We start from the raw sequence: 13,658 nt of genomic DNA, 5'->3' as shown, positions 1-13,658 counted from the left end.
GGATGTGGACATGTGCCAGAGCTATCCCTTCAGTTGTGAAAGAGAACAATGATGAAAGTGAGCATCAGTCATCATTACAACCATCCACTTAGGGGCTAGGTGCACCTCACAGAAGCAATGATTTAAGGCAGCCCACTCAAAGGCACACTGGCAACTGGAAAAATGTCTGTACAACCAAGTACCCCTTGGGGGCTTTGAAATGATACCAGCTGTGGTCTTAAGGTTGAACTATGGTTCAGGGCCTGTGCACATCAGTGGACAGCACCTAGTAGCTGTAGAGGAAGATGAAGAATCAGAGGAGGAGGAGGATTTAAAGTTCTTAAGGATGTCGACAAAGTCATCTGCCCCTGGGAGTGGGAACAAGGCTCCAGAGAAGAAAGTAAAACTCGATGAAGATGATGACAATGACGGAGATGAGGAGGAGAAAGAGGTAACTGAAGAAAAAGCTCCAGGGGAGAATCTGTATGAGATACTCCAGTCAAAATTGCACAAAAATCAAACCAGAATGGAAAAAAGACAAAACCGTCAATCAACACCAAGATCAAAAGGTGATGAATCCTTCAAAAAACAGGAAAAAAAAATGCCCTAAAACGCCAAAGAGACCTAGTTCTGTAGAAGACACTAAGGCAAAAATGCAAGTAAGTACAGAAAAAGGTGATTCTCTTCCTAAAGTGGAAGGTACATCCATCGATCCTGTGAAGAATGGCTTCCAGATGACTGGCCAGGAGCCTGTTTGAGACCTCTGGCAGTGAAGAGTCACTTTAAGAAAATGGTGTGAGGGGAGCTGGAGAGATGGCTCGGTGGTTAAGAGCACTGACTGCTCTTACAGAGGATCTGAGTTCAATTCCCAGCAACCACATGGTGCTCCCTGCTGGCATGCAGGCATACATGGAAGGAATGCTGTATACATAATAAATAAATCTTTAAAAAAAAAACAGAAAGAAAGAAAATGGTGTAAAGGGCTGAAGAGATAGTTTAGCAATTAAGAGCTCTTCCAGAGGACCTGGGTTCAATTCCCAGCACCCACAATCAGCTCATAATTGTCTATGACTTCAGTTCCAGAGGTTCTGAAACCCTCACACAGACATACATATAAGGTAAAACACCAATGCACTCAGGAGGCAGAGACAGGTGGATCTCTGTGAGTTCAAGGCCAGCCTGGTCTACAGAGTGAGCTCCAGGACAGGTAGGGATATATGGTGAAACCTTGTCTCGAAAAACCAAAAAAAAAAAAAAAAGATTTAAACAGCTTGAAATAGTCCATCTTACTTCATTTCTGTAGCAGTTGATATCTTTTATAATGTCCTTTTATAATGCAGAGAGATTTCCCTACTGTGTATGGCATATGCTGCCCAGGTCCCATTGCCAAGAATGTGTTATTTAAAATTCCTGTTCACTTTTCAAGGATGGAGATCCTGTCTTTTTTTTCAGTAGTTATGTATGGAGTCAGTCTGGAACTCATTCTGTAGACCAGGCTGGCCTCAACATCACAGAGATCCACCTACCTTTGCCTGGCAGAGGTTGGGATTAAAGACGTGTGCCACCACTGCCTGGTTCTTTTTTTTTTTTTTCTTTTTGACTTTTCGAGACAGGGTTTCTCTGTAGCTTTGGAGCCTGTCCTGGAATTAGCTCTTGTAGACCAGGCTGGCCTCAAACTCACAGAGATCTGCCTGCCTCTGCCTCCTGAGGGCTGGGGTTAAAGGCGTGTGCCACCATTGCCCGGCATCTTTTTTTCTTATTTAGAAAAGCTAACACTGTGTGTGTGTGTGTGTGTGTGTGTGTGTCCGCACAACTCTGTGTGAGTGCTATGACACCTGTGGAGACAGTCAGTTCTTTCCTTCCACCTCTGGGTCCCAGTTCAACTTGTCATCTTGTCGTCCCTCCTCTTACTGTCATTCACTTAAAACAAGCAACAATAACAACAAGAAACAGGATAGGAACTGGAAAGCACTGACTGTTCTTCCAGAGGACGTGGGTTTAATTCCCAAAACCCACATGGTGGCTCACAACTGTTTGCAACTTCAATTCCAGGGGATCCAACACCCTCTTCTGGCCTCCTTAAGCAACATACACACATTCAGGTACTTGCATATACACATAAAACAAAACAAACAAGTCTTTGAAAAAAAAGTAATGCTAGGTGGTGGTGGCGCACGCTGTGAGTTTGAGGCCAGCCTGGTGTACCGTGTTAGTGCCAGGATAGCCAGGGCTACACAGAGAAACCCTGTCTCGTACACCAAAATAAACAAATAACAACACAAAACCACCTACAAAGTTATTTTTGAGTTTTGCTGGGAAACACTAACATTGCCATTGAATAGTCAGCCAACTGGGAAAAACACCTTCCAAACATTTCTGCAACGCCTGCACACCAAGGAGATATGTAGTGCACTGGTCCATGCTATGATGGACTGCAGGGCTGTGTTTTCATCATGAGTGCTATTTACAATGTGATAAGAGCCCTGAGCTCTTATTCCTCACCACATGCACTACGACTATTTTACAGGACTCAGCACACTAATTTTAAAGGGAGAGACACAGACAGAGACACTGGGCTATGAATAATTAATCCATCAGTTCTAAACTGTGGCTTAGGCACTGTATGTAATCCTCACCCCAAAGCCAACTGCTGAAACCCTGGGGAGTGCACCAGTCGTGTCTGTATCTTCAGCATTCCCAGGTGACAGGAGCACTCAACCTCCTCCTCAGATAGCCTCCTGTCACAGACGCCCAGTGCACACACCAGCCTCCCAACCCTACACTATGGCCTCACTTGCTCAGGGACCATCTCCTAACTGCCCAGATGATCTGTCAAGAATAGGCTGCGAGAGGACTAAGCCAGTGGTGTGGGTCCAGCCCAAGCTAGGCAGAGATGAGGGCTGGCTACAAAGTGCAGCAGTTAGGATGAGTCCGCTTTAGAGAAAGGAGGACCAAGGATAGAAACAGCCCCTTTTATGCACCTCACATTCACCTCGACTTTCCTGACATATGAAGATCATCCTTACCCAAGGATTAACGACTGACACTTGAGTCTAAAGAAAGCAGTGTGGAAGTGCTCTTGTCCCAAGGTTAAGTAGGCTGGGACTTTTAGAGTCCTACATACCATATCCGGTCCGTCGGGGGTGGTGGAATGTTGACCGCCAAGGTCCCTCGACATTCTTGCACTTCCACGGTTAGCAGCAGGGGTGTATTAGAGACCTCCTCAATCTTCTTTTTAATGAATTCTGTCTCCGTTGCTTTTTGGAAATATTTTGACTTTGTAATTTTATCAACAAACCTCATAATCTTACTTGTTCGATGACCTCCAACATACCTTCAAACAAAGAATACAAAGGTATGTTAGCATGTGTGTGTGTGTGTTTGTGCGCGCGTGCGCATGTACGCATGCATGCCAAGGCACATGTGGACAAATCAGAGAACAGCCTGTGGAGTAGGGTGCCAAGGGATCAAATTCAGGCTGTCAGGTTTGGTGGCAAATGTCTATATATGAGCATCACTGACTAACACAGCCTCGTGACTGCATTCACTCTCCAATGGCTTTTCCACCGCAACACAGGCACACTTTCAACAGGTCACTCTGAAATCTGCCCTGTGTGCACAGGATGTTTAGTAGCCTTTTTGGCCTCTGAGGATCATGTGGCAAGAACATTCTCTGACAACATAATCATACATTATCCCCCGTGGGGGTTAAATTACCCTTGGTTGCCGGGCGGTGGTGGCGCAGGCCTTTAATCCCAGCACTTGGGAGGCAGAGACAGGTGGATCTCTGTGAGTTCGAGGCCAGCCTGGTCTACAAGAGCTAGTTCCAAGACAGGCTCCAAAGCTACAGAGAAACCCTGTCTCGAAAAACCAAAAAAAAAAAAAAAAAAAAAATTACCCTTGGTTGACAACTACTACTTTAGAAAAGGTATAAAGGTCAGACAGAACATCCTGGCTGCACTGCACAGTGGACATCGGACAGAGTCATCCCTCAGAGAAGGAGGCTTCTGAAGATTCTGAGACTCAGCAGGAGTCCTTGTCCTACTGGGAACCTCCCAGTCTCTACACAGCACACAGAGAGCCATGCCGCACCGACAGACAATACTGCAGCGACTAACAGACTCTCTTTATTAACTTTAGGTAGTGTCACACCCATTGAGGGCCAGGTGCTTATATCAAAGGGCTTGGAACTAGAACATAAGGAAAAAGCTGCATCGAAAAGCTATGCCGGCAAGCTGAGAAAAGCAGTATTTGCCTAGGGTCCTGCCTGATTGGCTTCTTCCTATCCTGTGCAGTTTCAGACATCAGGGACAGTGTGTGTATGGAGATACGTGTGTCTTTTGGGGGTTGGGGGGTGCTGAATCCAGGGCCTTGCACATGCTAGACAAGCACTCAACAACCAAGTTCCACCTCTAGCCATAAACAATAGTTCTAGGCGGAACCAACTATGCTGTGCAAGCATGGTGTGTTCTTCTCACCTTCTGAACAGTTTCAAAGCGAGCAGGCTGCTATTTGTTTACAAGTTTCTGACTCACCTGGTGCTGTGTCCACTGTTTCTTTATCTCCTTTTAAATAGTTTAAAGGTCCTTACAGAAAGGCACTTGACATGCTCTGATCATTACACTGCCCAAGGGACAGGCACAGAGCACCCAGATGAAGTTCACGATTCAGAAGAGCAGCTATGCCATCCAGTGTCAAAATTCACCCAGGAAATAACCCAACCATCTCAGCTCTGCAGAACTGCAGCAGCAAGTAGATCTGGCTGTGCTGTGCCCAGGTCCCTTCTCTCTGCGGCCACCAGGGGGAGGTGGTGTGCAGCCTGTGCCCTCTGAAGACTCAGGGTGCCATTCTAGCAACAAGCCTGTCCTTCAAAGTCTAATTTTTACTCACACTGCAAGACAAAGCCCAAGCCTCTCCTCTTAAAATGCTAATGCTGAAACCTTTCACTCCGTGTGCTGGAAGAAGCTTGGAGGGGAAAGAAAAGACCGGCAGCCTCCTGGTGGCTCCTTTAACCTCCTGAACCTCAGGAAACCCCATCCACTCACCCTTCAGCCCCGGGAAGCAGCTGTTTGTCCCCAGTACTGGGCTCTGGAGCATCATCTTCCTCAGAGGAGCCGGCACTGGAGGATTCTTCATCACTGTCGGCCAGACAGTATACCCTGGGCCTGCAACTGAACAGGGAGAAAGTCACCAGCAGTGCATACATACACTCACACATACACACACAGCTCAAGGAAAAACTCCTGCCATACGCTGCCAATGTCACTAAGAAAGAATTCAAGAGTTCTTGGATTGGCGGCTTACTCAGGAAACTCCAGCACCAAGTCCCCCGACAGGACTGCAGAGGACTTGAGCCCACAGTTACTTTTGAGCATGCACCAAATAGACAGGTGGAGAGTGTGATGAAGTCACATAAAATGTGGGAGCCAAGGAGGAGGTGTGTGAATGAAAAAATAGACAGTTAGCAGGGGTTACGATGGCAGTTTAATGCTGGTGACATGACTCCCTCGGCACGAATGAGGTGTACAGGCAAGTCCCTTATCTCTGGATTAATTACCCCTCAAATTAGTTTTGGCTGGACTCCTCCCTAGTGAGAGTAGATATATTATCCCACACCTGCTCCATATCCTGGAGGCGGGGTCACAGAGAAAGTTCAAAGTCACAAAGTACCAAGTCTCAGGGGACTCAAGAAAGCAACTGAGAACTCAGGGACTTTTCTAGAACAACACAAATTTAAAGGACAGGCTTTGCAGCCCCCTTATAGAGTACTGCCCTTCACTGCATTCTTTTGGGTTCCAGAGGGGTGGGGCTTGTGGAATCACCAGCAGAGGTGTGGGATCAAGGTTTCCTTCTGAAGGGCAGTGGAGACTTCCTGACCTACCAAAAGTTGCTGCTTCCTCATGAGACTACTAGTGGGCCCCATCTCTAGAGTTCGGGGCCTTAGCTAGGCATGAAATGAACATAGGACAGTCTCTCTTTTTTTTCCTTTTTCTTTTTAATTTTTTGAGACAGGGTTTCTCTGTAGCTTTGGAGCCTGTCCTGGAACTAGATCTTGTAGACCAGGCTGGCCTTGAATGCACAGACAGTCTCTAAACACTATTAAGCCACCAAATGGTCACTAAACACAGCCTTATATTGCCAGGCAGAGAAAGGCAATGCTGTTCATGTAGATCCAGTCTCCCTGTTGCTGCTGTCCTCTTTGACACCTCCTTGAGCCGCTGAAAGTCCACCAGGGTAACTGTCTCCTGATTAATGGGGGTCAAGGGTAGAGCACACAACTGCATGCAGGCGAGGGCCAGGCTAAACCTCTCACCCTGAAACAGGAGCTGCCTGTAAGAGGATCTCACCAGCGTCCTCCCAGGCAGGACACACGAATCCTGCTCATCCTGGCTCTGAAATGGAGCCAGAGTTGTGCAAACACACTGAACTTCCATATTGAAGGGGATGACCCTCTGAGAAGCCACTCCTCAGCTGAAGCACCTGCTCCCCGTTTCCCGTAACAGAAGTGACACTATGTCCTCACTGCTCACAGAACTGTTTCCTCAAAGAGCATGCTCTTGGGTTTCAAATCTACACAGCAAATGCAATTCTCAAACAACCCTGAACTGAGTTTTTGGGTAAGGAGAGTCAGAAACATAAACTGCCAGAAATTACACAACTCCTATTTCTCCACCAAACAGCTGTGCTCTCAGTTCTTGAGCCTTGTGCTGTCAGGCATGGAAGCTGGCCCAACGGCACAGGGCAGGTCCTCATCCACACAGCACAAAGGGCTGCCTGCAGCATCTGGGATCATAGTGAAAACTGCTGAGCCATGGCCCCTTGTGTCCCCACCAATGTGTACCACCTGGCACCTCCATTCCTTGGCAAAGGCTGAGTGCTATACTGAGCTCTTGGGTTCCAGAACAAATCCTCTGTGGCTTCATGTGAATAGTTCAGATAATGTTGTATGGGCTCCAGTGTATCAGAGGCTGTGGATTCTGATTTTGACCAAGTGGTACCCCTATTATCCAAAATGGAAGCTGTATCATGTAGAACCCAGGGCCAATTAAGCCTATGACTGGCTCATATGCAGCTTTTACATCTAAATGTGTATTTTATGCTTTCAACCTTATGATGTAAGCAAGCATTTCAGAGAAAGACACTAAACATCTCATAAAAGACGTGTAAGATGTGGGAAACTACTGGCTTTAAACACACCTCAGAATTCCGCAAGTGTTCCACCCTCTCAGAGAGTCACTGGACAAGCTGATTCTGTTATGATGTCTTTCGCTTGGAGTCAGGCACGAGAGAAAGTAAACTATTTTATCATAGATTCTATCTCGGACCAAATTTTTTCTTTCTTTTGAAATGGGGTCTCACTTTATGGAACGCATTATGTAGCCCAGGTTGGCTTCAAACTCAGGGTAAGTCTCCTGCCTCAGTCTCTCAAGTGTTGGGATTGCTAGCATGAACCACCGCAACTGGCTCAACTGTTTTATTTCTTGTCTAAGAAGCTCTATCACTCTGGCAACTTCCGGTCGTCTCTGTAGTCTGTGGACTATGCACAGGCAGTGCTTGCAGAGGCCAGAAGAGGGCAACAGATGGCCTTGAAATTGGAGCTACAGGCCAGGTGGTGGTGGCAGGTGCCTTTAATTCCAGGGAGGCAGAGGCAGGAGAATTTCTGTGAGTTCAAGGTCAGCCTGGTCTACAAGAGCTAGTTCCAGGGCAGGCTTCAAAGCTACAGAGAAACCCTGTTTCGAAAACACAACAAAAAAAGAAAGAAAGAAAGCAAGCAAGAAGGAAGGAAGGAAGGAAGGAAGGAAAAAAGAAAAGAAAAGAAATCAGTTCCACTACATCTGGTGGCGCAAGCCTTAATCCGGGCACTCAGGAAGAAGAGACAGGCAGATCTCTATGAGTTTTGAGGTCAGCCTGGTCTACAGAGTGAGTTCCAGGACAGCCAAGGATACACAGAGAAACCCTGTTTCAAAAAACAACAGTGAAAGGAAGGAAGGAAGGAAGGAAGGAGGGAGGGAGGGAGGGAGGGAGGGAGGGAGGGAGTTACTCACTTAAAGGATCTGTCATGTAGGATGCATCCCTTTCCAACCCACTTAAAGGCTCCTTTTAGGCTCTTTCCTACAGCTTAGACTGCTCAGGCCCTACCACCTCTTCCACCTCCATAGTGCTGAGGATTGTGTCTAGGATTTCACACATGCTAAGCAAGAGCTCTTCCACTGAGCTACACTCCCAGCCCTTGAAGACCATTTTGGCTGCCTACTGCTCCAAAGTGACTACAGTATGTGACAAGAAGACAGCCAGCTTGTGGAAGTAAAAGTTTAAAGGATAAATGCCCACAAATAAGCAGTGGACATGCTTTTCAAAGAAGAGGAACTACTTTAGACTATTGCAACCTAGATTTCAACTTCTCCATCTTGCCCTCTGGGTACCACTATAAAAAAACTTCCCATAAAAAGAGAAGAGGAAACTTCTCACAGGTTAACCAGTATCTCACTTGAGTGGAGACTGAACAAAGCAGTGAGATGCAGCCAAGGCCCTGCCAAAGCTAGGCAGTCGGAGCAAACCCATGCATGGCATGAGGCCTGGACTGGTGGAGGTGGCTAAAGGGAAGGGCTAGAGGAAGAGGCTGCAGGGGACACTACGCAGTCTACCCTAGGGTGTTCAGTATTAAGGAAGACATAGGCTGACTTCTGTCTCTCCTCTCCTCAGCCACACCTGGCTGCACATGTTCACAGCTGAGGAACCAAGGAAGCAGAACTGAGAACTGCTTCTCGAGCTAGGCTATGGAATTATGCCTGGGCTTCTAGGAGCTTTCCATGCTTCTAGAAACTCTGAGCCAACCAATGCCTGTGGAAACATTTTCTGAAATAAAGATGGGGGTCTAGAGTCCTCAGCTTCCCCAAGGGCCCATTTCTCAGGCCTTTTTCCTCTAGAAGCATGGCTTTGAGATTGTATTTTTCTTTGCATTGAAAAGTAAATATAGTTATAGTTTTTGATTTGAAAAGCCAATTACATATTAATATATAATATCTTCACAAGAAGAAGATAGACATTCCATACAGGATTCTTCTATGAAAAAATGGTTTTAGAAATACATTCCACCATGGAAGTCACGCTCCCAAAGAAAGGGAGTCTTTTCCGTCAGTCTAAAGAAGCACAGCATCCTAAGACCAGCCAGATGGACGGCAGTCGCTGTGGAGTGTCTGAATGACAAGACTGACCAAAAGTGACCTGCTGCCACCTGTTGCATACGACTCACCTCCCGACAGAGCCCCGGTGCCCTTCCTGGAGTACAGCTGTACAGAAGGGCTCCTTACTCAAATGCTTATGACCAGACTGCTCTGTCCCAGTCCTATTTAGTAGATACAATTAAAAACAAGTAGTGCAGAGGATCAAACCCATGGCCTGGCATGTGCTAGGCAACTGCTCTCCCGCTCTCCCAGGAGACCTTGTTTTCAGACTGCTTCTGCCTATGGGGTCTTTGCAACTCTACTGTCCCAAGGTCAGATTGGCACTGCCCAGCTAGAGGTCAGAGTGGGGTGAGACAGCAGGACAAGAAGCTGGGTCTGACTAAGGCTAGATGAGAGAGACTCTCTCAGCACAGCCTTGCCCCTCCTCTGCTCTCAGCCTTCTCGAGCCCTTGGACTGTGCCTTCATGTCTGGGAACATGATGAAAAGACATTTTCTTGTGGTTTCAAATGGGACCACAGCAGGTTCAGCACTCATAGGGTATGGAATGCCACACAAGGAGTTGATGAATGCCACTCACCAGAAAATACAAATCCACAGATTGCCGAATCCAAATACATTTTAACAAATAGCAGAAAAATAAAAGGAAAATAGCAGAATCAAGTTAGATTGCAATACAGCAAGTGCAGTTTTCCAACCATTAAAACAGGTACATTACAACGCATAACCTGGATAAGTCAAGATAATCTAAGCAGAAGAATGTTCTTGAAGACACAACTGAACTTCGATCTACCAGTACTACAGACCTAGAGGGCCAATCAGCTGTAACCAAGCAAAAAATCCAAGAGCCAGTGCCTTGCATACAGTCTGCAGAGTAGTTCACTGTGGCAGCCCCTGGCCATTGTAGTTTAGTCCCTGAAGAGAGATTAGGAACTTCAGATGGGAAAGGCCACACCTTTTAACTCAGCTAAAACAATATTATCATTTAGATGTGTTGCCAGAGCAGTGACCTTTAAGGTGTTTGAAAATCTGGCATCAAAGGGGGTAAAAAAAAAAAATCAGGCTCCATTAATTACCTCACGATCCTGGAATATTTCTAAATCAGATTAACTCTGGGTAACAGACGTACTATCTACAAAGAGCAGAATTTACTAAACAAATCAATATTGTATTATTTCAGGAAAATGCTTCTCACAACTCTCAGAGTATCCTCTTAGCTGCAAAATCAACCATCTCATTATAAATAATTCTGACCTAGTGATTAAAGTGGTAGATCCCCAGGGGACCTTAATCTGTTCCACATACTGCTGTCTGTGGCTGGAAGCTGAAGCAGGTTTCAGCGTAAGGATTTGATTCACAGAATAGTTTACGCTTAGAGGCATCTGTCCTGCTTGTCTGCAGCAGGGATACTTTCTGGGTAATTGAGACAGAGTTACCCCTGCCAGTGCTGACACCATCAGGTTGGGTGGAAAGCTGAGCCTGCTGTCCACACCAGGGCTCCCACACCCCAATCTGCTTCTCACAGGTTGCAGGGAGAAGTCGGTCCCCCAAGGTTGGTTAGTAAATTCATATATGGCCCCTTACCCTTCTTTGCCAATTTCTCCAACCTTCAGGGCTTCAACAAGAGGCTCTTTACCTAGTTTGGTCAAGTTCATTTTGGTCTCAAGAGTCATCAGAAAGGACCCGTTGTAAGACATTTCCAAATCAATCCAGAGTCCTAGAGAGAGAGAGTTAAAAAAACAAACAAACAAAAACAAACTTCATTTCACTTTGTTTCATTTGGTTTCGTTGCCTCCCAAGAAATACGAGTCTAAACTGCAGCATCAAAACTTGTACTTTTGGGGCTGAAGAGATGGTTCAACAGTTAAGAGCGATGACTGCTCTCCCAGAAGTCCTGAGTTTAATTCCCAGCAACCACTTGGTGGCTCACAACCATCTATAATGGGATCTGATGCCCTCTTCTGTCATGCAGGCATAGCACTCATACACATAAAATTAATAAATATTTTAAAAAGCGTGTATTTTCAGGACTAGAAAGACAGTTCAATGACAAAGAGCATTTCCCAGCACCCAAATTATGGCTTACAGTCATTATGTAACTCCAATTTCAGGGAATCTGACACCTTCTTCTGATGTCTGAGGACAACCAGGCATGCATACGGTGCACACACACACACACACACACACACACACAGGCAAAACACTCTTAAGTTGTCATTAAACTAAATCTACATGTGACTTGTGCGACAACAGACGTGTGAAAGGATGAGGATGCTCTGCTCTCAGTATATATGAGGAAAAGACTGCGATGGTTTGCTTGCTGGGCAGTGGTGAGCATGGCAGAACATTCTGGGGGTCACAGTGAATTCACTGTCCGTGCAACTCACTGAAAGGACCCCCCCCCCCCCGTTTCTCTTCCTCACAGTAAGAAAACAGGTCTACAAGGAAATGGCTTGACCACAGCACTGCCAGGATGGGTGGCCAACGTGCAGCTCTTTGCGCTGTGCGGAGCTTCACTGTGAGCTGAATGACTCCATAAGGCAGCTTCCACGATTTGGTCATCAGTGGGTTGGGGCTTTACAGCAATGGAGCTGTTTGGGGGCCACTCAGACTCCTGTAAGCTCCCTATGCCAACAAGCTGAGATGGCCCAGCAGGTAAGTCCCCTGCCACCAAGACCAATGTCTTGAGTTTGATTCCCTGGACTGACATGGTAAAGGGAGAGAACTGACTTCTACAAGTGTCCTTCAGCTTCTATGCACAAGCTCCACCCCATCTTACCCTCCTCTCTGCAAACGGAAAATGTTTTAAAAAATCATTTTTTTTTTTCGAGACAGGGTTTCTCTGTGGCTTTGGAGCCGGCCTGTCCTGGAACTAGCTCTGTAGACCAGGCTGGTCTCGAACTCAGAGATCCGCCTGCCTCTGCCTCCCGAGTGCTGGGATTAAAGGTGTGCGCCACCACCGCCCGGCTAAAACTTTTTTTTTTTTTCTGGTTTTTTCGAGACAGGGTTTCTCTGTGGTTTTGGAGCCTGTCCTGGAACTAGCTCTTGTAGACCAGGCTGGTCTCAAACTCACAGAGATCCGCCTGCCTCTGCCTCCCGAGTGCTGGGATTAAAGGCGTGCGCCACCACCGCCCTTAAAAAATCATTTAAAAACAGCAAAAAGAAAGTCCAATAAACTAGCTTTCTCTCTCTCTCTCTCTCTCTCTCTCTCACACACACACACACACACACACAAAACTTTTAGGTATTTTCTTGTAAGATTTATATCATTAGTGTAAGTGTTTTGCATACATATATGTATGTGTACCATGTGCATGCCTGGTGCCAGAGGTCAGAAGAGGATGTTGGAGTCCCTGGAACTGGCATTATGAATGGTTGTGAGCTACTATATAAATGCTGGGAATTGAATCCAGGTCCTCTGTAAGAGCAACAAGTGCTCTTGACCACTGAATCATGTCTCTAGCCCCTAAATTCTTATGTTTTTAGCATTCTTTTGTTTCTGAAAATTACCTAGTAATAGAAACAAAAGGATTTCAGGAGTAGCTAGGTAAATCTGGGGAACTACTTGGCATGAGTTTAAGAACTTGTCATCAGAAGGATATGACTGCCAATGAGTTCATATCGATTTCACCAGGATGGCCCCTGGACCATCTACAGTATGTCACCACAGGAGGGGATGGCCAGGCAGCTAAAGCTACAAGAGATGTTTTTCACTCTTAGAGCTCCATAAGACCTCATGAATTTTTAATCAAAATGTGATCCTTCAAGTGGCTATTTAAATGTTAATACACTTTTATAGATCCTCCTAAGACAAGTGACAATATGTAAACGGAAGCAGGAAATTAATTTCAAACCGTTCTTTACACTGGCAGCATTTTCAGTCGGTTGCTGTAAATAGCCCCTCCCCAGTGAGGCCAGCCCCCAGATAAAAGCATTGTCTGATCCTACAAAGTACTAATGGTGCAATTTTTCATGAAAGGCGGAATAATTCCCACTTCACTTTCAACAAATTCTTCCTGTTACTGAACACAACTGTTTTCCACGGATGACTTGATTTAATTAAGCGGCACACAGGTCAAGTGTGATTAGCTTCTTTGCGGGGGTGGGGGGAAACTGCTTCTTTCTAGCTTATATTGAGCAGTTAAAAATCATTAGTTAGCTTACTCTTCAAAATACTGTTACTGTGGGAAGTAAGTGCACATTTGCTTCAGTAAAGACGCTAGTCCTTAAATCACTACCAGGAGGTGGGGGTTAGTGCAAAGGACTACATATGAATCTTTTTTTTTTTTAAAGATTTTTTTTTTATTTATTATGTATACAACATTCTGCCTCGATGTATGCCCGCACGCCAGAGGAGGGCGCCAGATCTCAGTACAGATGGTTGTGAGCCACCATGTGGTTGCTGGGAATTGAACTCAGGACCTCCGGAAGAGCAGTCAGTGCTCTTAACCTCTGAGCCATCTCTCCAGCCCTACATATGAATCTTAACTCAATAT

At 46.0% G+C, this 13,658-nt stretch overlaps 1 protein-coding gene and 1 pseudogene across 2 annotated transcripts in view; one reads left to right on the top strand and one right to left on the bottom strand.

Moving 5' to 3' along the window:
- The window catches only part of Tex2 (testis expressed 2), a 118,948-nt gene that overhangs the window by 6,581 nt on the left and 98,709 nt on the right, over nucleotides 1–13,658 (bottom strand). Inside the window, exons 8-10 of one of the 2 annotated variants that reach the window (XM_041635785.1) lie at nucleotides 10,747–10,879; nucleotides 5,025–5,150; nucleotides 3,104–3,313 (exon numbers count right to left, since the gene is read on the bottom strand). In XM_041635785.1, coding sequence (XP_041491719.1) covers nucleotides 3,104–3,313; nucleotides 5,025–5,150; nucleotides 10,747–10,879 — 469 coding nt within the window. The remainder of the gene's footprint in view (nucleotides 1–3,103; nucleotides 3,314–5,024; nucleotides 5,151–10,746; nucleotides 10,880–13,658) is intronic. The other variant, XM_041635786.1, reaches the window with a different exon arrangement.
- Nucleotides 3–3,023, top strand: LOC121435997 (annotated as a pseudogene).

The sequence above is a fragment of the Microtus oregoni genome, unplaced genomic scaffold, assembly GCF_018167655.1.
Source record: "Microtus oregoni isolate MIOR12 unplaced genomic scaffold, Mior012 000048F_ref0000485, whole genome shotgun sequence".
Classification (NCBI taxonomy): Eukaryota; Metazoa; Chordata; class Mammalia; order Rodentia; family Cricetidae; genus Microtus; species Microtus oregoni.
This window is presented reverse-complemented; position numbering and strand designations above follow the sequence as displayed.